The sequence below is a fragment of the Salvelinus namaycush genome, chromosome 22, assembly GCF_016432855.1.
Source record: "Salvelinus namaycush isolate Seneca chromosome 22, SaNama_1.0, whole genome shotgun sequence".
Lineage (NCBI taxonomy): Eukaryota > Metazoa > Chordata > Actinopteri > Salmoniformes > Salmonidae > Salvelinus > Salvelinus namaycush.
The window spans coordinates 9,970,538-9,997,119 of record NC_052328.1 but is presented as its reverse complement, the minus strand read 5'-3'; the positions used below and the strand labels follow the sequence as shown (position 1 = coordinate 9,997,119).

Sequence of the window (26,582 nt, the reverse complement as noted above, 5' to 3'; positions counted from 1 at the left end):
CTTGGCACACCTGTATTTGGGGAGTTTCTCCCATTTATTCTTTGCAGATCCTCTCGAGCTCTGTCAGGTTGGATGGGCAGCATCGCTGCACAGTTATTTTCAGGTCTCTCCTGCGTTGGCTGTGTGCTTAGGGTCATTGTTCTGTCAGAAGGTGAACCTTCTCCCCAGTCTGAGGTCCTGAGCGCACTGGAGCAGGTTTTCATCAAGGATCTCTCTGTACTTTGCTCCGTTCATCTTTTCCAGTCCTTGCCACTGAAAAACATCCCCACAACAACAGGTTTCCTCCAGACGTGACACTTGGCATTCAGGCCAAAGAGTTCAATCTTGGTTTCATCAGACCAGAGAATCTGAGAGTCCTTTAGGTGCCTTTTGGCAAACACCAAGCGGGCTGTCATATGCCTTTTACTGAGGAGTGGCTTTCGTCTGGCCACTTTACTATAAAGGCCTAAAATGGTAGAGTGCTGCAGAGATGGTTGTACTTCTGGAAGGTGGTTCCAAACTTCTTCCATTTTAAGAAGGATGGAGGCCACTGTGTTCTTGGGGACCTTCAATGCTGCAGACATTTTTTGGTACCCTTCCCCAGATCTGTGCCTCAACACAATCCTGTCTCGGCGCTCTACGGACAATTCCTTTGACCTCATGGCTTAGTTTTTGCTCTGACATGCACTGTCATGTTATTTATTATTATAATTATTAAATTATTTGGAAAGGCACACACCTGTCTATATAAAGGTCCCACAGTTGACAGTGCATGTCAGAGCAGAAACCAAGCCATGAGGCCGAAGGAATTGTCCGTAGAGCTTTGAGACAGGATTTTATCGAGGCTCAGATCTGGGGAAGGGTACCAAAAAATGTCTGCAGCATTGAAGGTCCCCAAGAACACAGTGGCATCCATCATTGTTAAATGGAAGAAGTTTGGAACCACCAAGACTCTTCCTAGAGCTGGCTGCCCGGCCAAACTGAGCAATTGGGGGAGAAGGGCCTTGGTCAGGGAGATGACCCAAAACCCGATGGTCTCTGACAGAGCTCCAGAGTTCCTCTGTGGAGAGGGTTGTCCTTCTGGAAGGTTCTCCAATCTCTGCAGCACTCCACCAAACAGGGCTTTATGGTAGAGTGGCCAGATGGAAAACACTCTTCAGTAAAAGGCACATGAAAGCCCGCTTGGAGTTTGCCAAAAGACACCTAAAGACTCTCAGACCATAAGAAACAAGATTCTCTGGTCTGATGAAACCAAGATTGAACTCTTTGGCTTGAATGCCAAGCATCACGTCTAGCACCAAACCCTACGAAACCTGGCACCAAACCCTAGTGTGAAGCATTGTGGTGGAAACAACATGCTGTGGGGATGTTTTTCAGCAGCAAGGACGGCGAGACTAGTCAGGATCGAGGCAAAGATGAATGGACAAAAGTACAAAACCTGCTCCAGAGTGCTCAGGACCTCAGACTGGGGTGAAGGTCACCTTCCAACAGGACAATGACCCTAAGCACACAGCCAAGACAATGCAGTAGTTGCTTCGGGACAAGTCTCTGAATGTCTTTGAGTGGCCCAGCCAGAGCCCGGACTTGAAACCGATCGAACATCTTTGGAGAGACATGATAATAACTGTGCAGCGACGCTCCCCATACATCCTGACAGAGCTTGAGAGGATTTGCAGAGAAGAATGGGAGAAACTCCCCAAATAAAGGTGTGCCAAGCTTGTAGTGTCATACCCAAGAAGACATGAGTACTGAGTAAAGAATCTGAATAATTATGTAAATGTAATATTTCAGTTTTTTTAGTCATACATTTGCAAAAATGCTTTAACCTGACTTTGCTTTGTCATTATGGGGTGTTGTGTGTAGATTGATGAAGGGGGGGAAAAAAACATTTTAATCAATTTTAGAATAAGGCTGTAACCTAACAAAATGTGTACAATTCAAGGGGTCTGAATATTTGCGATGGCTGTGTGTATGTATATAAACTCAGCAAAATAAGAAACGTCCCTTTTTCAGGACCCTGTCTTTCAAAGATAATTCGTAAAAATCCAAATAACTTCACAGGTCTTCATTGTAAAGGGTTTAAACACTGTTTCCCATGTTTGTTCAATGAACCATAAACAATTAATGAACATGCACCTGTGGAACGGTCGTTAAGACACTAACAGCTTAAAGACGCTAGTCAATTAAAGTTACAGTTATGAAAACTTAGGACACTAAAGAGGCCTTTCTACTGACTACGAAAAACACTAAAAGAAAGATGCCCAGAGTACCTGCTCATCTGCGTGAACGTACCTTAGGCATGCTGCAAGGAAGCATGAGGATTGCAGATATGGCCAGGGCAATAAATTGCCATGTCCGTACAACACCTGCACAGGATCAGTACATCCGAACATCACACCTGCGACGTTGGGTTTGTGCCCATAGGCGACGTTGTTGCCGGTGATGGCAACAACTGCCCGAGTTAAACCAGGAACGCACAATCCCTCCATCAGTGCTTAGACTGTCCGCAATAGGCTGAGAGAGGCTGGACTGAGGGCTTGTAGGCCTGTGGTAAAGGCAGGTCCTCACCAGACATCACCGGCAACAACGTCGCCTATGGGCACAAACCCACCGTCGCTGGACCAGACAGGACTGGCAACATTCTCTTCACTGACGAGTTGCGGTTTTGTCTCACCAGGAGTGATGGTCGGATTCCCGTTTATCGTCAAAGGAATGAGCGTTACACTGAGGCCTGTACTCTGGAGCGGGATTGATGGAGGTGGAGGGTCCGTCCTGGTCTGGGGCGGTGTATCACAGCATCATCAGACTGAGCTTCTTGTCATTGCAGGCAATCTCAACACTGTGCTTTACAGGGAAGACATCCTCCTCCTTCATGTGGTACCCTTCCTGCAGGCTCATCCGGACATGACCCTCCAGCATGACAATGCCACCAGCCATATTGCTCGTTCTGTGAGTGATTTCCTGCAAGACAAGAATGCCAGTGTTCTGCCATGGCCAGCAAAGAGCCCGGATATCAATTCCATTGAGCACGTCTGGGACCTGTTGGATCGGAGGGTGAGGGCTAGGGCCATTCCCCCCCCCAGAAATGTCCGGGAACTTGCAGGTGCCTCGGTGGAAGAGAACTGGCAAATCTGGTGCAGTCCATGAGGAGGAGATGCACTGCAGTACTTAATGCAGCTGGTGATACTGACTTGATTTTGACCCCCCCCCCTTGTTCAGGGACACATTATTCAATTTCTGTTAGTCACATGTCTGTGGAACTTTTTCAGTATCTCTCAGTTGTTGAATCTTATGGTCATACAAATATTTATAGATAAGTTTGCTGAAAATAAATGCAGTTGACAGTGAGGATGTTTCTTTTGTTTGCTGAGTGATATATATATATATCACACACACAATTATTTGTATTTTTTGGGTGGACGGACATTTACAGTGTGAACTTAAAACGACCATATATATACAGTATATCACAAAAGTGAGTACACCCCTCACATTTTTGTAAATATTTGAGTATATCCTTTCATGTGACAACACTGAAGAAATGACACTTTGCTACAATGTAAAGTAGTGAGTGTACAGCTTGTATAACAGTGTAAATTTGCTGTCCCCTCAAAATAACTCAACACACAGCCATTAATGTCTAAACCGATGGCAACAAAAGTGAGTACACCCCTAAGTGAAAATGTCCAAATTGGGCCCAAAGTGTCAATATTTTGTGTGGCCACCATAATTTTCCAGCACTGCCTTAACCCTCTTGGGCATGGAGTTCACCAGAGCTTCACAGTTTGCCACTGGAGTCCTCTTCCACTCCTCCATGACGACATCACGGAGCTGGTGGATGTTAGAGACCTTGCACTCCTCCACCTTCCATTTGAGGATGCCCCACAGATGCTCAATAGGGTTTAGGTCTGGAGACATGCTTGGCCAGTCCATCACCTTTACCCTCAGCTTCTTTAGCAAGGCAGTGGTCGTCTTGGAGGTGTGTTTGGGGTCGTTATCATGTTGGAATACTGCCCTGCGGCCCATTCTCCGAAGGTAGGGGTTCATGCTCTGCTTCAGTATGTCACAGTACATGTTGGCATTCATGGTTCCCTCAATGAACTGTAGCTCCTCAGTGCCGGCAGCACTCATGCAGCCCCAGACCATGACACTCCCACCACCATGCTTGACTGTAGGCAAGACACACTTGTCTTTGTACTCTTCACCTGGTTGCCGCCACACACGCTTGACACCATCTGAACCAAATAAGTTTATCTTGGTCTCATCAGACCACAGGACATGGTTCCAGTAATCCATGTCCTTAGTCTGCTTGTCTTCAGCAAACTGTTTGCGGGCTTTCTTGTGCATCATCTTTAGAAGAGGCTTCCTTCTGGGACGACAGCCATGCAGACCAATTTGATGCAGTGTACGGCATATGGTCTGAGCACTGACAGGCTGACCCCCCACCCCTTCAACCTCTGCAGCAATGCTGGCAGCACTCATATGTCTATTTCCCAAAGACAACCTCTGGATATGACGCTGAGCACGTGCACTCAACTTCTTTGGTCGACCATGGCGAGGCCTGTTCTGAGTGGAACCTGTCCAGTTAAACCGCTGTATGGTCTTGGCCACTGTGCTGCAGCTCAGTTTCAGGGTCTTGGCAATCTTCTTATAGCCCAGGCCATCTTTATGTAGAGCAACAATTCTTTTTTTCAGATCCTCAGAGATTTCTTTGCCATGAGGTGCCATGTTGAACTTCCAGTGACCAGTCAGTATGGGAGTGTGAGCGCGATAACACCATATTTAACACACCTACTCCCCATTCACACCTGAGACCTTGTAACACTAACGAGTCACATGACACCGAGGAGGGAAAATGGCTAATTGGGCCCAATTTGGAAATTTTCACTTAGGGGTGTACTCACTTTTGTTGCCAGCGGTTTGGACATTAATGGCTGTGTGTTGAGTTATTTTGAGGGGACAGCAAATTTACACTGTTATACAAGCTGTACACTCACTACTTTACATTGTAGCAAAGTGTCATTTCTTCAGTGTTGTCACATGAAAAGATATACTCAAATATTTACAAAAATGTGAGGGGTGTACTCACTTTTGTGATATACTGTATATATAGTTTATTTTTTACTCTTTGGACATAGGCGGCACTGAAAAAACACTAAGGTGGCCCGCCCAAGACTTTTCTATGCAGAAGAAACCCTGCAAGAGTAGTGGACAGAGTCTGTGTACTGATTTGGTGTCTGTCTCTGAAATCCCAGACCTTGGGCAACAGCACGTGAACATTGTTAATGTGGGAGGCAACCTGTCTGCCTAGGGAGACAAGTCTGAGTTGGATATGACCAGTGGTTCTGCTCTAGCAGAGGGGGATGGGCTCTGCTACAGGTGCCATGGCAACAGTGCCAAGTAGTGCCACATAATCAGCTCAATGGCCTCGTTGAGGATCACTAAAACATTCCACATTCAACGTCAAACTGATGCTGTTGCCTCGGCCGGGCAATTCAGACACATAATCATTTAACTTCTACTTTAGGTTTTCAAATTATGTTGCAATAGAAATGAATCCAACCCTTCTCAAACGATGACGCAGCGTTAAAGTCTTCCATGTGACACTTCGGGCATGTCGCCTACTTAAAAAAAAAAAGGTAAAAAGACAGCATAGCCATCGATGAGGACAATCCTTCACATCAAAGAGACCTGATGTCCTGGACCCCTCTCTCCCTTTAGTGTCCTCCACTGGTCTCCTGTAAAGCAGGTTGCCTCCCGTTCCGGTAAATATTGAATGATTTCCCCTGATTGCTCTGGAATGCGAGAGAGGAGGATGAGGAAGAAAAAGGTTAGATGGAGGTCATAGCTATTACTTGACTGTCTGATAAGGGGTCATATGGGGTAGGCTACTATATATGACACAGAGTGGCTGCCTAATCTGATCTTGGACACAGGCCTGTTCTTATAGCATTGATACAGGCCTGTTCTTATGACAGAGAGATGAATTAGATCCAGGTTCACACACATGGTCTCCCTCTAACATTGTGAAGGTGTTTCACAGCCATGTTAAAATTGGCAGCCTTCATCTAAATAACAATCCATTTCTCTCCTCTGCCTGATCCTCTTTCGCTACACATTCCAGCGCAAATGTTTTCCAGTCAAACCCAATACTTCACGTGCTTTTGCTCTGAGCACAACAGGAATGCTGAATAAAGGAAGCTCATTCTTTTGAGCGTTTCCGCGTTGCTGAAATCACATTACTCATTGTACTTTAAGAATGTCTCACAGCGGTGTTTTTTTCTTTTGTTTATTCCGTGTGCTTTTCCTCACTGCTGAAGTTAACTTACTCGTTGAATATCTCACGATTGTGGCCTATGTGCGTGCCTACATGTATCTACACTACATGGTCAAAAGTACCCCTTCACATTAGTGGAATCGGCTATTTCAGTCACACCCGTTGCTTACAGGTGTATAAAATCGAGCACATAGCCATGCAATCTCCATAGACAAACACTGGCAGTATAATGGCCTTACTCAAGAGCTCAGTGACTTTCAATGTGGCATCGTCCATAGGATGCCACCTTTCCAAATGTCTGCCTTGCTAGAGCTGCCCCGGTCAACTGTAACTGCTGTTGTTGTGAAGTGGAAATGTCTTGGAGCAACACCGGCTCAGTCGGGAAGTGGACACAGAATGGGACCACTGAGTGCTGAAGCGTGTAAAAAAAATCATCTTTCCTCGATTGCAACACTCACTACAGAGTTCCTAACTGCTTCTGGAAGCAACGTCAGCACAAGAACTGTTCGTCGGGAGCTTCATTTCATGGGTTTCCATGGCTGAGCAGCCACATACAAGCCTAAGATCACCATGTGCAATGCCAAGTGTTGGCTGGAGTGGTGTAAAGCTCACCGCCATTGGACTCTGGAACAGTGGAAACGCGGTCTCGGAGTGATGAATCACGCTTCACCATCTGGCAGTCCGACGGACAAATCTGGATTTGGCGGATGCCAGGAGAATGCTACCTGCCCGAATGCATAGTGCCAACTGTAAAGTTTAGTGGAGGAGGAATAATGGTGTGAGGCTGTTTTTCATGGTTTAGGCTAGGCATCTTTAGTTCCAGTGAAGGGAAATCTTAATCGTACAGCATACATTCTAGATTATTCTGTGCTTCCCACCTTGTGGCAACAGTTCGGGGAAGGCCCTTTCCTGTTTCAACATGACAATGCCCCCATGCACAAAGCGAGGTCCATACAGAAATGGTTTGTTCAGATCGGTGTGGAAGAACTTGACTGGCCTGCACAGAGCCCTGGCCTCAACCCCATCGAACACCATTGTAATAAATTGGAACGCCAACTGCCAGCCATGCCTAATTGCCCAACATCAGTGCCTGAGCTCACTAATGCTCTTGTGGCTGAATGGAAGCAAGTCCCAGCAGCAATGTTCCAACATCTAGTGGAAACCTTCCCAGAAGGGTGGAGGCTGTTATAGCAGCAAAGGGCAGCAAACTCCATATTAATGCCCAATGATATTTGGAATGAGATGTTGGATGAGCATGTAGCGTATGTGTATTATGTGTTTTTCCTCGTTGCTGAAGACATCACTTTCTCATTTGTACTTCAAGTAGGGCTACGTTCATTGTATTTAGGACACGGTTTAGGGTCAGCGAGTAGGGTGGATGGTGTATGCCACAGGTGTCAAATTCATTCCACAGAGGGTCGAGTGTTTGCACTCCTCCCTGGTACTTGACTGATGAATTCAGGTCAGTGATTTAGTAAGGCGCTCTCCTCACCTGGTTGTCTCGGTCAGTGGCGGCCAAACTGGGGCGCGCAATTTCAAAATTGGGTAGTGCATCAGTTTTCCTCCTGTCATGTCAGTCATTACATACCTTTTTAGAGAGCTATTATAACTTGTTAGAAATGTTCAGATCAACTAACCCATGTCAGCTAAAAAAAAAAATTGAGGCCATAGCTTCAAACATTACAACAAAATCTATCAAATATCACACGAATACACATGAGACATTGCAAAATGTATAGAATTGCGAGAAAATTTGCTTTAAAACAGCAAATGTTCTCTGCTCCCCGTGACAAAATGTGTAGAATTGCAGGAAATAAGCTTTAAACCTGCAAAATGTTCTCTCTGCCAACAAGAAGGGTGTGAACAGTGCCTGTGCCCATAGAAATGGACGTGCGTGTAGGGGGGGAGCGGGATGTTCCCCAATGCTTGAAGGGGGGCCGGAGTGTAAACGTTTGGGATTCCCTAGTCTAGGTCTTAATTGAAAGAAAAAAACAGCAGACACTAGGGCATCCATGGAATGACTGACACCCCTGGTACACTAAGCATTCTACAGTACCACCAGGAGAGCAGTCATCTTATGACCCCTGCTGGAGAGACAATCACAAACTGCCGTCTGTTAGGGACTCTACTTTACTCCACCTCAGCATGAGCTATTTGTAGAGTTCTAGACAGGCTCTGTTTTGCCCTTTTTCACTGTAAAAACAGAACCGAAATAACACGAAAATGGCCCGTGATTAAAAACCGACACTACGGTGTGCCCTAATGAATATGACCCAGGCCACAGAGGGGACAACACCCTTCCCAACCCTGTTTTTACAATCGGTAACAGACACTGTCTGTATCCCTCCAGGGCCGGTGGTGTATGTGCTAGACCTGGCGGACCGGCTAATCTCCAAGGCCTGTCCCTTCACCGCCGCTGGCATCATGGTGGGCTCCATTTACTGGACCGCTGTCACCTACGGGGCCGTCACTGTCATGCAGGTGAGACCATAACAAGAAACAAAAAAAACACACACACACACACACGGCTGTGTTTATTAACAGACTACGGCTGCTTTTTGAAATGGCAGTGCATTACATAAGGTGCCATATCGGACGCACTCTTATCGTTAATCTATCAATCTTGACCATGGTGTCCCCTCTGTCCCTGTGCCCAGGTGGTGGGCCATAAGGAGGGCCTGGACGTGATGGAGCGGGCAGACCCCCTGTTCCTGCTCATCGGCCTGCCCACCATCCCCGTCATGCTGATCCTGGGGAAGATGATCCGCTGGGAGGACTACGTGCTGCGCTTCTGGAGGAAGTATTCCAACAAGCTGCAGATCCTCAACAGCATCTTCCCAGGTCAGAAAGGACACATTGGTAGGGGTGCCCAACGTTCCGCAACACCAGTTATACTAAAGTGGCTGGAGTTCAGCTTATTCATTGTGTGTGTGTGTGTGTGTGAGGAAGAGTGGGTGATAAAGATCTTGATAGATGATGCTACCTGTGATAGACTGTAAATTAATTTTGTGCACAACATTGAGAAATAAGCTTTTTGTGCGCATGAAAAATGTCTGTGCTCATTTATTTCGTGTGAACACTGTGGCTTTCCCAGGGTGTGCGCAGTGTTTGTTGGGGATAAAAGAGCGCTACGAGGTGGTCCGTCCGTTGGCTGGTGGTGGTGTGTAGGTCCAGTAGAGGGGGGGGGGTTCCCACTGATCTCATGAAGGTAGTGATTGATGCGGGGAGAAACCGACAACCTTTTCTCTCTCCAGGCTCAGCTTGCTGGGCAGTAGCTTGTGCACTCCTCTACCCCAGTCGGCTGCCCGAACTAAAGATACCAACTCAAACTGGTACAGACTGATGCATATACTGTATTACTCACTGGCTGGCATGCTTTCCCCTCCCCCTTCTCATCACTTGATGAATGTGCTTTTGTGTGTATTGTGCGGCATATCTAGCTGTATGAAGATGTATTGGCAAAACATCAACATCAACACCAACAATGCACCAACCCCATCCTTACCCTGCCCCCTCCTCTCGGTCTCTCTCAGGGATTGGGTGTCCAGTGCCTCGTATCCCGGCAGAGGCCAGCCCCTTGGCGGACCACGTGTCAGCCACCAGAATCCTATGTGGCGCCCTGGTCTTTCCCACCATCGCCACCATCGTAGGCAAACTCATGTTCAGCAGCGTCAACTCCAACCTGCAGAGGACCATCCTGGTGGGTAACAAAAACAAACCTCTGTGTCATGTCAGTCATACACAAAGACAGACTGTGGGCCTGGGTTTGGGCCATTGTAGTTATCTTGAACACATATTCCCCCTATTTAGTGATTGCAGGGTTTTTGCAATGGCTATACAGTGCATTCGGAAAGAATTCAGACCCCTTGCTTTTTTCACATTTTGTTACGTTACAGCCTTATTCTAAAATGTATTAAATACAACATTGGCCTCATCAATCTACACACAATACCCCATATTGACAAAGCGAAAACAACAGGTTATTTAATTGTTTTTCTCACATTTATAAAAAACAAATATCTTATTTACATAAGTATTCAGACACTTTGCTATTGAGCTCAGGTGCATTCTGTTTACATTGATCATCCTTGAGATGTTTCTACAACTTGATTGGAGTCCACTTATGGTAAATTCAATTGATTTTACATGATTTTGAATGGCATACACACCTGTCGACCGTGCATGTCAGAGCAAAACCCAACCATGAGGTCGAAGGAATTGTCCGTAGAGCTCCAAGACAGGATTGTGTCGAGGCACAGATCTGGGGAAGGTTACCAAAACATTTCTGCAGCATTGAAGGTCCCCAAGAACACAGTGGCCTCTATCATTGTTAAATGGAAGAAGTTTGGAACCCCCAAGACTTTTCCTAGAGCTGGCCAAACTGAGCAATCGGGGGAGAAGGGCCTTGGTGAGGGAGGTGACCAAGAGAACCCGATGGTCACTCTGACAGAGCTCCAGAGTTCCTCTGTGGAGATGGGAGAACCTTCCAGAAGGACAACCATCTCTGCAGCACTCCACCAATCAGGCCTTTATGGTAGAGTGGCCATACCATGAGAAACAAAATTCTCTGGTCTGATGAAACCAAGATTGAACACTTTGGCTTGAATGCCAAGCGTCATATATGAAGGAAACCTGGCACCATCCCTACGGTGAAGAATGGTGGTGGCAGCATCATGCAGTGGAGGATGTTTTTCAGCGGCAGGCACTGGGAGACTAGTCAGGACCGAGGGAAAGATTAATGGAGCAAAGTACAGATAGACCCTTGATGAAAACCTGCTCCAGAGCACTCAGGACCTCAGACTGGGGCCCTAAGCACAAAGCCAAGACAACGCAGGAGTGGCTTCGGGACAAGTCTCAATGTCCTTGAGTGGCCCAGCCAGAGCCCGGACTTGAACCCGATCGAACATCTCTGGGGTTTCTCCTAGTCTCTCCAAATACAGGTATGCCTAGCTTGTAGCGTCATACCCAAGGAGATTCGAGGCTGTAATCGCTGCCAAAGGAGCTTCAACAAAGTACTGAGTAAAGGGTCTTATGTAAATGTGATATTTCAGCTTTTTATTTTTAATCAATCAAGTTTATTTTATATAGCCCTTCGTACATCAGCTAATATCTCGAAGTGCTGTACAGAAACCCAGCCTAAAACCCCAAACAGCAAGCAATGCAGGTGTAGAAGCACGGTGGCTAGGAAAAACTCCCTAGAAAGGCCAAAACCTAGGAAGAAACCTAGAGAGGAACCAGGCTATGAGGGGTGGCCAGTCCTCTTCTGGCTGTGCCGGGTGGAGATTATAACAGAACTATGCCAAGATGTTCAAAATGTTCATAAGTGACAAGCATGGTCAAATAATAATCATGAATAATTTTCAGTTGGCTTTTCATAGCCGATCATTAAGAGTTGAAAACAGCAGGTCTGGGACAGGTGGCGGTTCCATAACCGCAGGCAGAACAGTTGAAACTGGAATAGCAGCAAGGCCAGGTGGACTGGGGACAGCAAGGAGTCATCATGCCCGGTAGTCCTGACGTATGGTCCTAGGGCTCAGGTCCTCCGAGAGAGAGAAAGAAAGAGAGAAGGAGAGAATTAGAGAGAGCCAAGATTTTCAAAATGTTCATAAATGACAAGCATGGTCAAATAATAATCAGGAATAAAAGTCAGTTGGCTTTTCATAGCCGATCATTAAGAGTTGAAAGCAGCAGGTCTGGGACAGGTAGGGGTTCCATAACCGCAGGCAGAGCAGTTGAAACTGGAACAGCAGCAAGGCCAGGTGGACTGGGGACAGCAAGGAGTCATCATGCCCGGTTTGCCGTGACGTATGGTCCTAGGGCTCAGGTTCTCAGAGAGAGAGAAAGAAAGAGAGAACGAGAGAATTAGAGAGAGCATACTTAAATTCACACAGGACACTGGATAAGACAGGAGAAGTACTCCAGGTATAACCAACTGACCCTAGCCCCCCGACACATAAACTTTGAATACATTTGCAAAAGAATTACGCCTGTTTTTGCTTTGTTATTATGGGGTATTGTGTGTAGATTTGATGAGGTTGGGGGGGGGGGGGGATTTGAATCCATTTTTTAATAAGGCTGTAACGTAACGAAATGTGGAAAAAGTCGAGGGGTCTGAATACTTTCCGAATGCACTGTACCTATACTATCTCCTCCCTCATTCTGGCCCATTCTGAGAGGTAACTATTCCTCAGCCAAGCGGAACTCCCCTAGTTTTATTCTAGAACTCATGATTTTAGACCAGGGGTCTTCAACCTTTTCTTGCCGAGGGACCCCCTCCAATGCAAACCGGCGAGACAGGGACCCCCATCATACGTTAGCAAAAAAAGTTTTTCCCACATCTTATCACGTGAATGATAATGGCAAGGAGAAGTAATCGACATTTTAAAATGCATAGATTTGGAAATGTCCCCACATTATAATTGGAAGAGGAAGTGTAAACTGTAACACAGCCTATTAACTAGAAAGGGAACTCCAAACACATTTTTGCTAAGAGCAGCTGTTTAGCTTGTTAAACAAAGGTTAGCCATGTGTTGGCAAAAATGTGTGTCCAAGTCAAGAAAGCTTACCAGCAGCCAGCGGGAATTGCCATACTGATAGCCTATCCACGGGTGCTTTCTCAAAGTTGAATTGCGTCCAATGAGTGTAATTTGCTCAATATTAGGATGTGAGAAATCAAGTCAAGTTTATTTTATATAGCCCGTCGTACATCAGCTAATATCTCGAAGTGCTGTACAGAAACTCAGCCTAAAACCCCAAACAGCAAGCAATGCAGGTGTAGAAGCACGGCGGCTAGGAAAAACTCCCTAGAAAGGCCAAAACCTAGGAAGAAACCTAGAGAGGAACCAGGCTATGAGGGGTGGCCAGTCCTCTTCTGGCTGTGCCGGGTGGAAATGAAGTTGACATCATTAGAAATTATATTCTCCTCTTCTACTGTAGGTATGTAATTCAAAATTAGTTTATTCTGTTGCTAGCAATATTCATACCAAAAATTACTTTTTATATACACTGAATAAAAATATATGAATGGGTCCAACATGTAAAGTGTTGGTTTCATGAGCTGAATTTTTTTTTAAATTCCTGAAATGTTGTGCACAAATTTCTTTACATCCCTGTTAGTGAGCATTTATCCTTTGCCAAAATAATCCATCCACCTGACAGGTGTGGCATATCAAGAAGCTGATTAAACAGCATGACCATTACATATGTGCACCTTGTGCTGGGGACAGTAAAAGGCCACTCTAAAATGTTCAGTTTTGTCACACAACACAATGCCACAGATGTCTCACGTTTTGAGGGAGTGTGCAATTGGCATGCTGACCGCAGGAATGACCACCAGATAATTTTATGTTAATTTCTCTAAGCTGTCTCCAACGTCGTTTTAGAGAATTTTGCAGTACGTCCAACCGGCCTCACAACCGCAGACCACGTGTAACCACGCCAGCCTAGGACTTCCACATCCGGCTTTTTCCCCTTGTTGGATCGTCTGGGGGGGTGGGGATGCTGAGGAGTATTTCTGTCTGTAATAAAGCCCTTTTGTGGGGAAAACTCAATCTGATTGACTGGCCCTGGCTCCCCAGTGGGTGGGCCAATGCCCTCCAAGGCCCACCCATGGCTGCTCCCCTGCCCATGCATGTGAAATCCATGGATTAGGGCCTAATTAATTAATTTCAATTGACTGATTTCCTTACATTTCATATAACTCAGTAAAATCTTTGAATGTTGCGTTTTATATTTTTGCGGACCCCCTGCAGCACCCCCAGTTGAATACCCTTGTTTTAGACACACACACCTGAGAGTGCGCTTACAGCCAGGTAACCAAAGTGGTAGGGCTTGTCTGTTATCTGACCTGCACTTCCCCTTCTGGACATTCCGTCTCCTCTGCCCCACACAATCAGGTTCCCTTTAACCTCCTACGGTCGATGTCTGTGCCCTTGCAGAAATCTAATTAGCATAAATAAATAAAAATCCCCGCCAGTTTAAGCTAGAGATGTATCTCAATCCACTGCATCCGCCTGTGTCGCACTTCCGCATCTGCGGTGAAAGGTGACAGCGCTAGAGCGGTGTTTGTCAGACCATGAGACATCCTGAAAATCGGTCTTCTCACAAAATCGTCAAACTATTATGACACCTCACGAACACGGTTGTGTTCTGCGTTTGGCTCTACGACTCTCCGAAGCATCTTGGGACTTGTCTGTAGCGTCCGAACAGTTTGGACTACACACTAATACGACCCCTTTGTGGAATGGTGAGAGACTCACAAACACATACTTGTTTAGCTCTAGGATGCCCACAGGCCTCAAGACTCCATCCCCCACCCTGACCTTTTGTTCTTTGTGTCCTGTCTGCAGGGTGGGATTGCGTTTGTGGCCGTCAAGGGAGCGTTTAAGGTGTACTTCAAACAGCAGCAGTACCAGAGGCAAGCCCACCGCAAGATCCTCAACTTCCCCGAGGCAGAGGAGGCCTGGACAGACAGACAGACACACTGACACACAGGGGGAGTGGATGGAGCGGAACAGTGAACTCTGAGCAGGAATACTGTCGGACAGACACAGGGATCATTGGTGCCCCCTACCTCTTGTACCCCTCCGAGCAGCCTCGCCTCACATTCTGTTTCTGCTCTCAGCGGAGTCCTTGTCCTATGCTGCTGACATTTGTGCTGTATGACTATCGCCATGATCTATTGCGTTTTTAAAACACGTAGACTTATACAGACATGTGCGCGCACACACACACTCATGCATATTGCACACAGGAATGTGACTTGTGTTTTTGTGACTGCCGCATTGCAGTATTTTTTTTTTTTTTTTTACATAACCAGTGCTTGCTTATTTTAAGATAAATCTGGGACAGGTGTAATTATTAGGCAGGAAAGTTTTATAAATAATTTTGGAAATTCTGTTTGCCAATGTGAAGGGTTTAATGAGGAATATTGCTTTCCTGTGTTTTCAGAGAAATAAGAATAAAGTATCTTTATCACTAAGAGATGATTATTTGAAGGAAGATCTTACATGCTCCCTTCAGACATTGTTGGTGAAAATGCATAGTACAAACCTCATGAAAGTGTGATTGTACATATTTCACTTATTCTGCATCGGATGAAACCTTTGAGGGTGTTTTTTACTCTTATGCCTCGAAGTGTTCCCATTAATTCTGGTGGTAGATTTTTAGTTACTCTGTAAGATTTTTTTTTTATTTTTTTTCAAGCATCTATAACCCTACAGCTCACTTCAATTATTTTTCTTATGAAATGCACAGATGTCTTCTACTCATGGGATGAGAGCGAATTCGATGTGCAACAACCGCAGTGGGTAAATTAATTGCCTTTTAAATGAGCAAAAATGGATGGCATGCTGTCTACTAAATGAAGGCGTGATTGACTCGCATATCGTTTCATCTTTTAACCCAAATCACATGATACGCCACATAATTCCTTGCATTTGCCTCAAGGCAGTCACAGAATGGGTTACAACTATATAGAACCAGTATACAGGTGGTCTAAGCTGCTGCCTCCGGAACACATACACCATGGGTTTGAATCTGGTCCACTGCTATTTGTAGCAACTCGCCATCTATCTTGTCTAATAAACAAATAATGTGAGTGGAACTACCCCACTCCTTAAGAAATCTAATGGTGTGAAAAAGGCATGCCATAAACCAACCACTTGAATATTAATTTAGCATGGTAGATGGATGTAATCTCTGGTCAGCTCAGCTTTTAAATTCACTGTAAAGAAAATGTATTATGCCAAAAGGGTGACTTTATAGTTTCATGGTCAATTATAAATGTATTTTTTCTAACCTTGAAGTGGATGTGTTGAGTTTATTCTAAGCTCCAGATGCACACTGTAGGACAGATTCAATCCAAATTCCATAGACATGAACAAGGAGCTACTATGGCTGTAAAACAGCTTGAAGGAACCACATTTCATAGTATATTGCTGAAAGATAACACTTTCGGTTGATTATATAATTTCGTAATACTAGTATAGTGTGCTCTTCGGAGGCTGGGATACAAATCCTGCGTTGACATTTTTAATAACAGACAACTATTTGTTCCAGTATACAGTGATTTATTAGATAAACACAGGAGGAAATAAAAATACTCAAGACTTAAGCACTCATGCATTACTGAGCCCTGAAAATGTCTGCAGTAACTCAACCAGCCAATTTACAGCAGTGTCCACTGACAGTCTCACTGAACCTCCATTTGATCTGGCTGGTATTCAGTAGGGCACACCATATCAAAACAAGCATTTATCAGACAAGTTCAGGTAGTCCCTCCCTGTTTGTCAGTTTGGTGCCTAATGAATGCAACCCAGTTTCACAAAATGAACTTGGTTATTCCCATTTTCGAGTGGATACGGATTACTTATGGAAACTATTGAGGATAAACTGGTTTGTTTCTCCCTAAATACATTACATTAGCAAGCAATGACTACTAGTTGCAAGAGACTGTTACTCCTACCAAAGGAACACTGACTGCAGGTCAATTATTGGTCCCTACCATTGTAGGGTGAACACTGCTAAGCACTGAACCCAAACCAGTGGAATTCAAGGGAATGTTCGGTATATGTCAGTATACAGCTGTACTTCCTGTAGAAAAAACACCTTTGGGTTCAGTTTGAACATAAATCCATAAGAAATGCCAGTTTCTACCTAGTGGTAAAACACATTACATTAACGTTAGTTGATATGGGAGACGACATTTGCTGTATCAGAGTGGTTGGTGCCAGCGATGGTTTGACTTCACAAGGCTTGTTAACACCTGAGAGACTAAGCCATGGTATAGGCACTGACATGAGTACTATCCATGCATCACTTGGCAGTTCCACCTTTCAGTGTGTCCATTTTTAGGCTGGATGAGAGCAAGGACTCAAGAATGCAGTGTCCCCCACTTCTACATAACAGTACAGAGGCCATTAGTGTGTTTAAAGCCACACTACTCTCAGGTTCCCCAGTTTATTGCTTAGTGAGAAGTGCATATTGAGAAACACAGGCCTGACTACACCTTCACCCTCCATACATAGGCCTCTATTGAAACCTTTCAGACAAAATATGATTATTTTAAAGGGTGTCCTGAGAAAAGACAAAATCTGTTTACCCCACCAGACATTCTATAACAGTCCTTTGTTTTTCTGAAGGATAGCATCTTTAGGATTGCAATGACCCCCCCTGATCCAAGTCTGACCCACAGAGACAAAGTGCAGTTGGCTGACTGTCAAAGTCCACAGACACTGCTGTGATACGTGTATCCAGCCATAGAGTTGTATCTCTATTGCTCCAGATTGGTAGTAGACCACCCCCCCCCCCCCCCCCTTTTAAAAGGTACAAGCTTAGTCTCAAATGGAGAAAGATGGGGGGGACCTATGCAATAAATCACTAGTCAAACACAATTTAGATTAAAATATTAACAAGCATAAAAGCTATAAAAAGAAAAATGTATAACTCCAAACAAGTAATTAACATAAATGACAGACATTTAAATATGTTTATTTTTCTTCAATCTCAAATAAAAGCAAAAAGCAAAATATTAGAGGGACCCTGAGATGACGCTTGGATAATACAACCCTACAGAACACTAGTTCAAAAGAAAAGCTTCATGGACACCTCTCCACCAAATGGGCCCTGACATTTTACCAGTTTAAAAAATAAATAGAGTCAGATCTCAAAACCTGTACATCATGGATTAAAACAGAATCGTTTCCATAAGGCTGATCAACTGAAATGGTGTCCAAAATAGTGTGTTGCACATTCATCTTACTTAAACACAGTCTTCGTGATAACAATTCAGGGAGTTGTCACTGTGCCTTGATGAGTCACACAAGTACATAAGAGAGAAAGAAGTACGTGTCTGGCGTGTATAAAAGGATATTATGTGCACCCTTTGCAGAGCTAACCTCAAAAGCTTCACATAATCATTAACCAACAGTTTACTCTCACCACAGCAGCATGTCCTTGTGGCTAAATCAACTAAAAACAATTATAACGTGTCAAGGGGTACTTGTACTGGTTTACAGGGTTCCCGGCCTTGTGGTTCTTTAATTTATTACTATTCCTCTATAATAGGAGCCCTGCTTCAACATTCTATACATTGTTGGGAATGCGTGTTGGTGGGGTTTTCCATGAGACTAAAACTGTGCGACCTCCACTTTTACACAGAGCTATGATGAGATCCACAGCCAAGTTGTGGGAATCAAACACATTTCCAAGTACCTCTACTACCACACACACAGATACACAAACATACACACATGCAGGCTTAGTCAGATGAGTGTGTTCTCCTGTCGCCTCGGGGGGGGGGGGGGGGTAGAGGGACAGAGGGACAGAGCAGGGCACCCCCCACCACAGTGCTCCCATGCTGCTCTGGGGGCAGGACTGCCCGGTCCTCACAGTTTGGCAGCCATGAAGTTGATGTGGGGCTTGGCCAGGGGAAAGAGGGGAAGGCTCCTCTTGAACTCGGTCATGTCCTGCACCAACGTAGGCTGTACACAGATGGACAGGTCAGTATATTACAGACGTTAACACACACATCACCCAAAAAGTCACATAATTCTTCCAATTCTCTATCACAGACACACACTCCTCCTGTATTATAAAAGGGTGACTACATTACCTGTGGCAAGGAGGGGGCAGGGACCAGGTTGACGTCATTCTGGGCAGGGAACTCTCCCACGACTGGGCCTAAACAAAGGACAGAGACATTTAAACTGTTATAAACAGTCAAAGCAACACATTCACACTGACAAACAACTAAACTTCTATGCCCCCAAAAACTCTCCATCACTTGTATAGTACTCACAGGAGTCCATCTCCCTAGACAGGACATGCACAGACACCTTGTGCCTCTTGGGTGCATCCACAGCCAACAGATCCTACAGAGAGAGAGACAAGAGTTAGATAGAGACACCGAGAGAAGAGACCGAATTTAATTGAAGCCTCTGTTAAGGTCACTGTCTGCGAAAAATTTATTATATTGGGGTGAAGAATGTTTCTGATGTAGAAGACTAGAAACTAAGTGGATTCCACAGTCATAAATCTGTGGAAGGGGGGGATATGGTGAAATGTTTTACACAATGAAAATATTCTGCATGGGGCCTGTGTTGCTTCTGCTGAGGTAGAAATATGGGAAGTCTTTCATTGCTTCGGTATCCTTGGTCCCCTTATCCTCTTGAAACACCACCCTGACGGTGACACACCCCTTTGTTATGGTTGTGGATCAGTGGCAGTCAGTGCAGTTTAAGATTAGGGAGGACGATTTTTTTTCATGAGCATGGCCTTATTTCTATTACAGCATATTGGATGACTGTCATTCATATTCCATTCACCCAGTTCAATGTAAAAGTGATAGGTTTAGGCTACTACATGATACTCAATTTCCCTATACCCATCATGAGGTTGCTACAACACATCGAGTGGTCGAGAGAAAAAAATTGAGGTAACACATTCAATACCGTCTTGCACACTCTTGCCTGCATCTAGCTGATCTAGGGTGTAATCATTAGTTTAACAGTTGCAAACGAGAGTTTCTATTGGACAAATCCATGTATGTTTATCCCCGTTTCATTCCACTTGCTTCCGTTTAAGAAACTGTTTTCCACGTAAACACAGTTCACTTTCATAGCAGCCAAGGTTGCATTCCTTCTCATATCTATGCGCTCTCCTCTCACCTTTTCCTTTTGCTTGTGGACTTTAATAATGCAACAGCTGTATGTGACCAGGCCGAGGGGCGCAGCAGTCTAAGGCACTGCAAAAGGCATCATTACAGACCCTGGTTCGATTCCAGGCTGTATCACATCTGGCCGTGATTGGGAGTCCCGTGGGGCGGCGCACAATTGGCCCAGCGTCGTCCGGGTTTGGTTGGGGTAGGCCATCATTGTAAATAAGAATTTTTCCTTAACTGACTTGCCTAGTTAAATTTAAAAAATGACATTGTTGTCACCATATTAGCTAAAGTAATGTCATAGTCAACATAGCTAATAGAACTAACGCATTAGTAAACCCGCTACAATCATGCAGCAACGTTAGGGAAAAGGGGAATACCTAGTCAGTTGTACAAATAAATGCCTTCAACTGAAATGTGTCTTCCGCATTTAACCCAACCCCTCAATCAGAGGTGCGGAGGGCTGCCATAATCAGTGGGTTAAGTGACTTGCTCAGGGTCAGAACGGCAGATTTTTACCTTGTCAGCTTGGCGATTCGATCCAGCAATCTTTCAGTTACTGGCCCAACGCTCTAACCACTAGGCTACCTGCCTCCCCGATACAGTGAGTCAGTAAGAAGTTTAGAACTTACACCGGCGGGCCCCGGTGGCAATAAATAAGTAAAACCAAAAGCTTACCCTGACTTGGAAGAGTTCCAGTGTTGTGTTGGATAGTCATAGCCAGCTAGCTAACATAGTATCCCTCTGTTTGAGCAGGGTGTTTAAGTAGGCTAACTAAACTAGCTAGCTGCATTTGCTAGCTAAGTGAAAGAGAAATATAGCTCTCTTGCTTCTCATTCATTTTGGAAGAAATTAATTAGTTCAAAACAGTTCTACTATTGTCTTTCTCTGAGTCAACTAACATTTTATGCACTGCAGTGCTAGCGAGCTGTAGCTTATGCTTTCAGTACTAGATTCATTATCTGATTATTTGATTGGGTGGACAACATGTCAGTTCATGCTGCAAGAGCTCTGATAGGTTGGAGGACGTCCTCCAGAAGTTGTCGTAATTACTGTGTAAGTCTATAGAAGGGGGTGAGAACCATGAGCCTCCAAGGTTTTATAATGAAGTCAATGTACCCAGAGGACGACGGAAGCTAGCTGTCCTCTGGCTACACAATGGCATGATGCTGTCCTACAGAGTGCTGTTGAGGCTACTGTAGACCTTCATTGCAAAACAGTGCGTTTTAATCAATTATTTGGTGGCGTGAATATATTTAGTATAGTTTGATCTAAAAAGGATAACTTTTCAAATTGTTTTTTTTGTATGAAATTCACTGAGGATGGTCCTCCCCTTCCTCCTCTAAGGAGTGAATATTCTGTGAGCACAGCATACCGTGTCAGTGTAACCTCCACAGCTATGAATAGAACCAGGACGTGGATAAGAGTGGTGGAGGGTTCTAAATGAAACAAGGTGCCATCTTTCAGGGAGGACAGATTGAACACACCGGAATGCAGAAGATGGATGAGCAGCTACTATACTCACCCGGTAGAACTGCATGACGTTTTCTTTCGTCAACGTCTTCAGATAGGCCACTTCAATGTTATCTAGAAAACAGGAAACACTTTGGACTAACGGTTGATGATTTGAGATATCCCGCAATATTTTTTGCACTAGTTGGCTGTACCTGCACCAAAATTCCAGTATTTTTCCTTCATAGCTTGTTCTCCATCTTAAGTGGGCAGCTAATTTGTTTTCAGGACTTTTATTTTCTCATGGCTCTCTCGTCACTCTGCAGCAGACATATAGTGAGCAATATGTTTGGAACATCGAAATCGCACTAAAAATCCCAGTATCGAATTGCAATACATATCGTATCGTCACCTAAGTATTGTGATAATGAGGTCCCTAGTAATTTCACTTTCGTAGTCAAAAAGCCGGATCTACCGCTCATTTGTTTTCAACATTACTTCAATTTAACCAAATAAAAACAGTTCTGCAGAAATTAGGTCTGTGCAGTAGGCCTAATACATTATCACAGCATATTGGCTATATGCCTGGCCTGACAATATTGTTCTTCTCAAACCATTTTATACTGAACAAACTACGCGAAAGAGATGTCATGATGCAAATGGTGGTCACACCAGATACTGACTGGTTCTCATCCACGCACCCACATTTTTTTTTTAAGTTATCTGTGACCAACAGATGCATACCTGTATTCCCAGTCATGTGGAAACATGGGGCCTAATGAATTTATTTCAGTTGACTGATTTCCTGATATGAACTAACTCAGTAATATCTTTGAAATTGTTGCAATTATATTTTTGTTCAGTGTATATTTCAAAACTCAAGCTTTGATGACAAACTAGATCAGTTGGTGTAGCACTTGTGAGGCGCAGCTGAGCATAAATTTAAATAATTTGCTAATAATTTGCTTTTTTATTTTACTGGACTGATGGTTCCTGCATCTGATGGTCATGTGCTTTCAAGACAACTGGGAACTCGGGGGAAAAACAAGGTCAAATCATGACGTCAGTGATCTTCAGGTCGGAGCTCTCGAAAGATGAGTTTCAGACTTGGAATGACCGTGGGTTGGATGACCGTTCAAAAAATTCCCCAGTCGGATCTCATTTTCCCCCCCAGACTTCCCAGTTGTCTTGAACGCACTGAAGTTGGAGATGTCTAAAGTTACCAGTTGTTTTCAACACGGCATTAGTCTCAGCGAGGGAGGGAAAGAGCAGCAGAGGGTCAGCCTCTCACGGTACCTGCTCTCTCCTTCCTTTCTACCAGTGAGACTAACCAGAGAGAGGGGACACCGTCTTCCACCTGATGGCGAAACTCGAGTCGCACCGCATGCACAAATTCATGTTGTTCCTATGACCAGAGAAAGTGAAATATTCCTACATTTTAAAATAGACACGACGAGCTGCTAGTAATAATAAAAACGCAGAGCTATCGATACACTTGCGGCTGCAGCGCGAGTGGTAGTCCGGAGAAGCGTGTTTTAGAATACTGCGGAATAAAAACAATAAAAACGTAATCGTGTACTCACTCAAAAAACAGCAGCTCTTTGCTATATTCTTTGACAGTCTCTCTCTAATCATGGTTTTTAAAAGTTAAGAAATCTCATGTAGGCTAGTATCAAACTTTGCTGGACGCTGTAGGCACGGTGATTTGAGCAGTAGAAGCACTTGATTTAGCCACAGATCTTCCGATTCACCGGGTAGGCGGAGTTTGTCTTTTCAGACAAATGAAAAGGTTCAAAAATACCTACCGGTGCGCAGGGCTTCTGAATCAAGTGCACCTACCGCCAACTGCGCAACACTATTTTTTTTAAATAAAAGGAGTGCAAGCATTTATCGCTGGCTTTTCTACAGGAATGTTGTGACTAGAAATGCCTTGAAGATTGACCAGTTGACAGTGATCGACCGGTTGGTGACCAAGGCCCTACAGGGTCACCAGCCACCCCTACTGTACAATGCTCCACTTTCTATCATGACATTAGTGTTGACGGATGCTGCCCTGTCTTCCTCCTTCCCTCTAACAATGAGAACATGGTTTTTATCACTTCTCCCTACTAAAGAGTTCTGGATCAAGGTTTACGGCAGATTACCAGCAAATCAGCCCATTACAATCCATAACAGCACTCAGGAGATCGCTGCTTGGGCGAGGTGTGCTCCAGGAGTTTATTCTGGGGCCTAATCGTTGCTAATTTCTGCAGCGAAAACAACCTTCCTTTCCCTCGGGGATCCTCCAGAATGTCAATTTAAAAATGTAAATATAAATAAATGCATATTTCATTCAAAACACCTATTCATATAACAAGGCCTCCTAGCAGTTATGAGGATCAGGAGGAATACCCATTTAGTTGACACTAACTCCGCAAACTCCCCACAGATATCACTTGGAAAAAGCTCTTAGGCCTCCAGCCCAGGTAAAGGAAGAGGTGTGTATGTGCGTGTTGCTCATTGTGTCTGCATATGCTCACCTCTGTCGAAGTTGTACTGCTGAGAGATGATCTCCCCCCAGTACTTGGCGCACTCGGCAGCCAGCTTCTTGGGCTTGTCCAGGCGGCGGATGGCCAGGGCCTGGATGTGTTTCTGGAAGGCCTCGTCGTTCATTTCCTCCACAGACATCTCCATGGCTTTTAGGAACGCCTCCACCCGGCTCTCCAGGTAGTGGGGGGCCTTCTCCGACTGGATGATGAAGCGCAGGCCCTGGACCCCGTTAGCGCGCCGCGGACCGCTAAACACTATGTACCCTGAGGAGAGTGAAAGTCAAACAATTCACTGTAAATTCTGGAAAGTGTTTATGTTTAACTGCACGCAGTCTACTGTCCCCTTTTCACTGCAGGGTTTTGAGTTCAACTGTGTTTGAGTACTTTACAAGGTACCAGTCTCCACTTGAGTGTGTGGTCTTACCCAACTGTTCCTTGGTGCGCAGTGTGTTGAAGCAAGGCTCAGAGATGATCTGGCAGAAGAGCTCCAGCAGCATGTTGTCGTGGGTTGTCTGCATGTCTGTCTGGTAGTAGATCTCTATGCCACAGTTGTTGTGCACCTCATTCCTCTGCTGGTACACATACCAGCCACCTGGAAGGCACAGACAGCAGGGTCGTAGTCAGGGCACATAATGGAAAAGGTTTCAAAATGTTTTGCGGGGGGGGGGGCAAGAGAGTTTCTTATTGGACAAGTCCAGGTAGTACATCCCTGTTTCAGTCCATTTGGTGCCTAACAAATACACTCGGTGGACAGTTTATTAGGTACACGACCCCGTTCACAAAAAATAGTTTTCTCCTGCAGAGAGTAAGTCACGTGGCCATGGCTTGCTAAATAAGGTAGGCAGACAGGGATCCAGTTACTGTATGAATGGGCAAAACGTGTGATCTAAGCGACTTTGAGTGTGGTATGGTTGACGGTGCCAGGCGCGCCGGTTCCAGTATCTCAGAAACGACCGGCCTCCTGGGCTTTTCACACATGACAGTCTTGGGTTTACCAAGAATGGTGCGACAAACAAAAAACATTCAGTCAGTGGCCACAAACAGGCAAATAACGACGCAGTACAGTGGTGTGCAGAACGGCATCTCGGAATGCATAACTAGTCAGTCCTTGTCACGGATGGGCTATTGCAGCAAACGACCACACCGGGTTCCACTCATATCAGCTAAAAACAAGAGGAAGGGGGTCCAGCAGGCACGCAATCACCAACACAATTGAGTGGAAAAATGTCGACTGGGCCAACAAATCCCAGTTCCTCGAGTCATGCTGATGGCAGAGTCAGGATTTGGCATAAGCAGCATGAGTCCATGGCCCCATCCTGCCTGGTGGCGTAATGGTGTAGGGAATGATTTCCTGGCACACATTAGGCCAAATGAGCAATGTGTTTAAATCAATTTAAATCAGGTGTAGTGGAGTGAAGAGAAACTCTTTTTTTGTTTCAGCGCACAGCACACTCCTAGAAGAATTCAGACTGTTCTGGAGACAAAGGGGGGGTCAGACCAGGTACAGATTGATGTAGCTAATAAACTGGCCACTGAGTGTATATGACCCAGGGTTTATACACATACTGTGGCATCACAATCTTCAACACACACACAAACATTTACTAACCATGCAATACAGAAGGCATGGGCCTCAAACAGCTTATCCAAATACTGTATAATGCTGCAGGCGCAACTCAGCAAACATTGATACTTAAAAAATGAATTTAGGAATAAGCAACCAGCCCTAAACAACCTAGCCAGTTGATGCACCACCGGCTTAACTGTAAATATACAATTACTAAAGAACGTGTTTGAATAGATAGATTTAAAAAGCATAATACAGGAACGTTATATATAGAGTTCAGCTGGAGGACAGTGGTGACACTCTCCAGTCTCCAGACAGGAGAGACTAAGCCAACATCACACTTTTTTGCTGAGTGGCTGTGAATAGGCGTGTTAAAAGCTTTTCTTTGGCACGTTCATTTTTTTTGGGGGGGGGGAGAAAAGTGGATGCGCAAAACCCCCCCCCGGGATGTGTTGAGTTCATTTGGATATCGACTCGCCTATATTTGAGTCCTAAATGATCAAGTAGATTTTGAATGAGGAAAGATGCAGCAGGTTACTTATGCATATCCTTTTCTATGATGAATGATGTGTCAACAGTTCTCCCTTAATGCAAAAAGTGTGCGAGTGAAGATGAATGGAAGTAAGCAGTTTAAGTATGTGTCTGTAAAAGCGTATGTTAAGCTTTTTTGTTGGGAAGCTATAAATCAAATCAATTGATTTTTCACATGCGCCGAATACAGTGAATTGCAAAAGGGACGGGGGGGCAATGCAAAAGTCTAGGTAGCCATTTGACTAGCTGTTCAGGAGTCTTATGGCTTGGGGGTAGAAGCTGTTTAGAAGCCTCTTGGACCTAGACTTGGCGCTCCGGTACTGCATGCCGTGCAGTAGCAGAGAGAAAAGTCTATGACTAGGGTGGCTGGAGTCTTTTTAGGGCCTTCCTCTGACACCGCCTGGTATAGAGGTCCTGGATGGCTGGAAGCTTGGCCCCGGTGATGTACTGGGCCATATGCACTACCCCCTGTAGTGCCTTGCGGTCGGAGGCCGAGCAGTTTCCATACCAGGCAGTGATGCAACCAGTCAGGATGCTGTCGACGGTGCAGCTGTAGAACCTTTTGAGGATCTGAGGACCCATGCCAAA

General features: G+C 44.9%; 2 protein-coding genes across 7 annotated transcripts in view; one reads left to right on the top strand and one right to left on the bottom strand.

Annotated features, from left to right (window-relative positions):
- The window catches only part of LOC120017540 (E3 ubiquitin-protein ligase MARCHF5-like), a 54,200-nt gene extending 38,139 nt beyond the window's left edge, over positions 1-16,061 (top strand). For 2 of the 4 annotated variants that reach the window (XM_038960371.1, XM_038960372.1), the window contains exons 3-7: positions 8,607-8,737; positions 8,914-9,097; positions 9,511-9,588; positions 9,790-9,956; positions 14,605-16,061. In XM_038960371.1, coding sequence (XP_038816299.1) covers positions 8,607-8,737; positions 8,914-9,097; positions 9,511-9,588; positions 9,790-9,956; positions 14,605-14,742 — 698 coding nt within the window. In that variant the 3' untranslated portion in view covers positions 14,743-16,061. Of the gene's footprint in view, positions 1-8,606; positions 8,738-8,913; positions 9,116-9,510; positions 9,589-9,789; positions 9,957-14,604 lie in introns of all 4 variants that reach the window. The other 2 variants (XM_038960374.1, XM_038960373.1) reach the window with 2 other exon arrangements.
- Positions 16,062-17,725: 1,664 nt separating this feature from the next.
- LOC120017537 (insulin-degrading enzyme) overlaps positions 17,726-26,582 on the bottom strand; it is a 40,692-nt gene continuing 31,835 nt past the window's right edge. The window contains exons 19-24 of one of the 3 annotated variants that reach the window (XM_038960364.1): positions 24,321-24,488; positions 23,888-24,160; positions 21,442-21,503; positions 19,056-19,128; positions 18,870-18,937; positions 17,726-18,738 (exon numbers count right to left, since the gene is read on the bottom strand). In XM_038960364.1, coding sequence (XP_038816292.1) covers positions 18,643-18,738; positions 18,870-18,937; positions 19,056-19,128; positions 21,442-21,503; positions 23,888-24,160; positions 24,321-24,488 — 740 coding nt within the window. In that variant the 3' untranslated portion in view covers positions 17,726-18,642. The remainder of the gene's footprint in view (positions 18,739-18,869; positions 18,938-19,055; positions 19,129-21,441; positions 21,504-23,887; positions 24,161-24,320; positions 24,489-26,582) is intronic. The other 2 variants (XM_038960366.1, XR_005472120.1) reach the window with 2 other exon arrangements.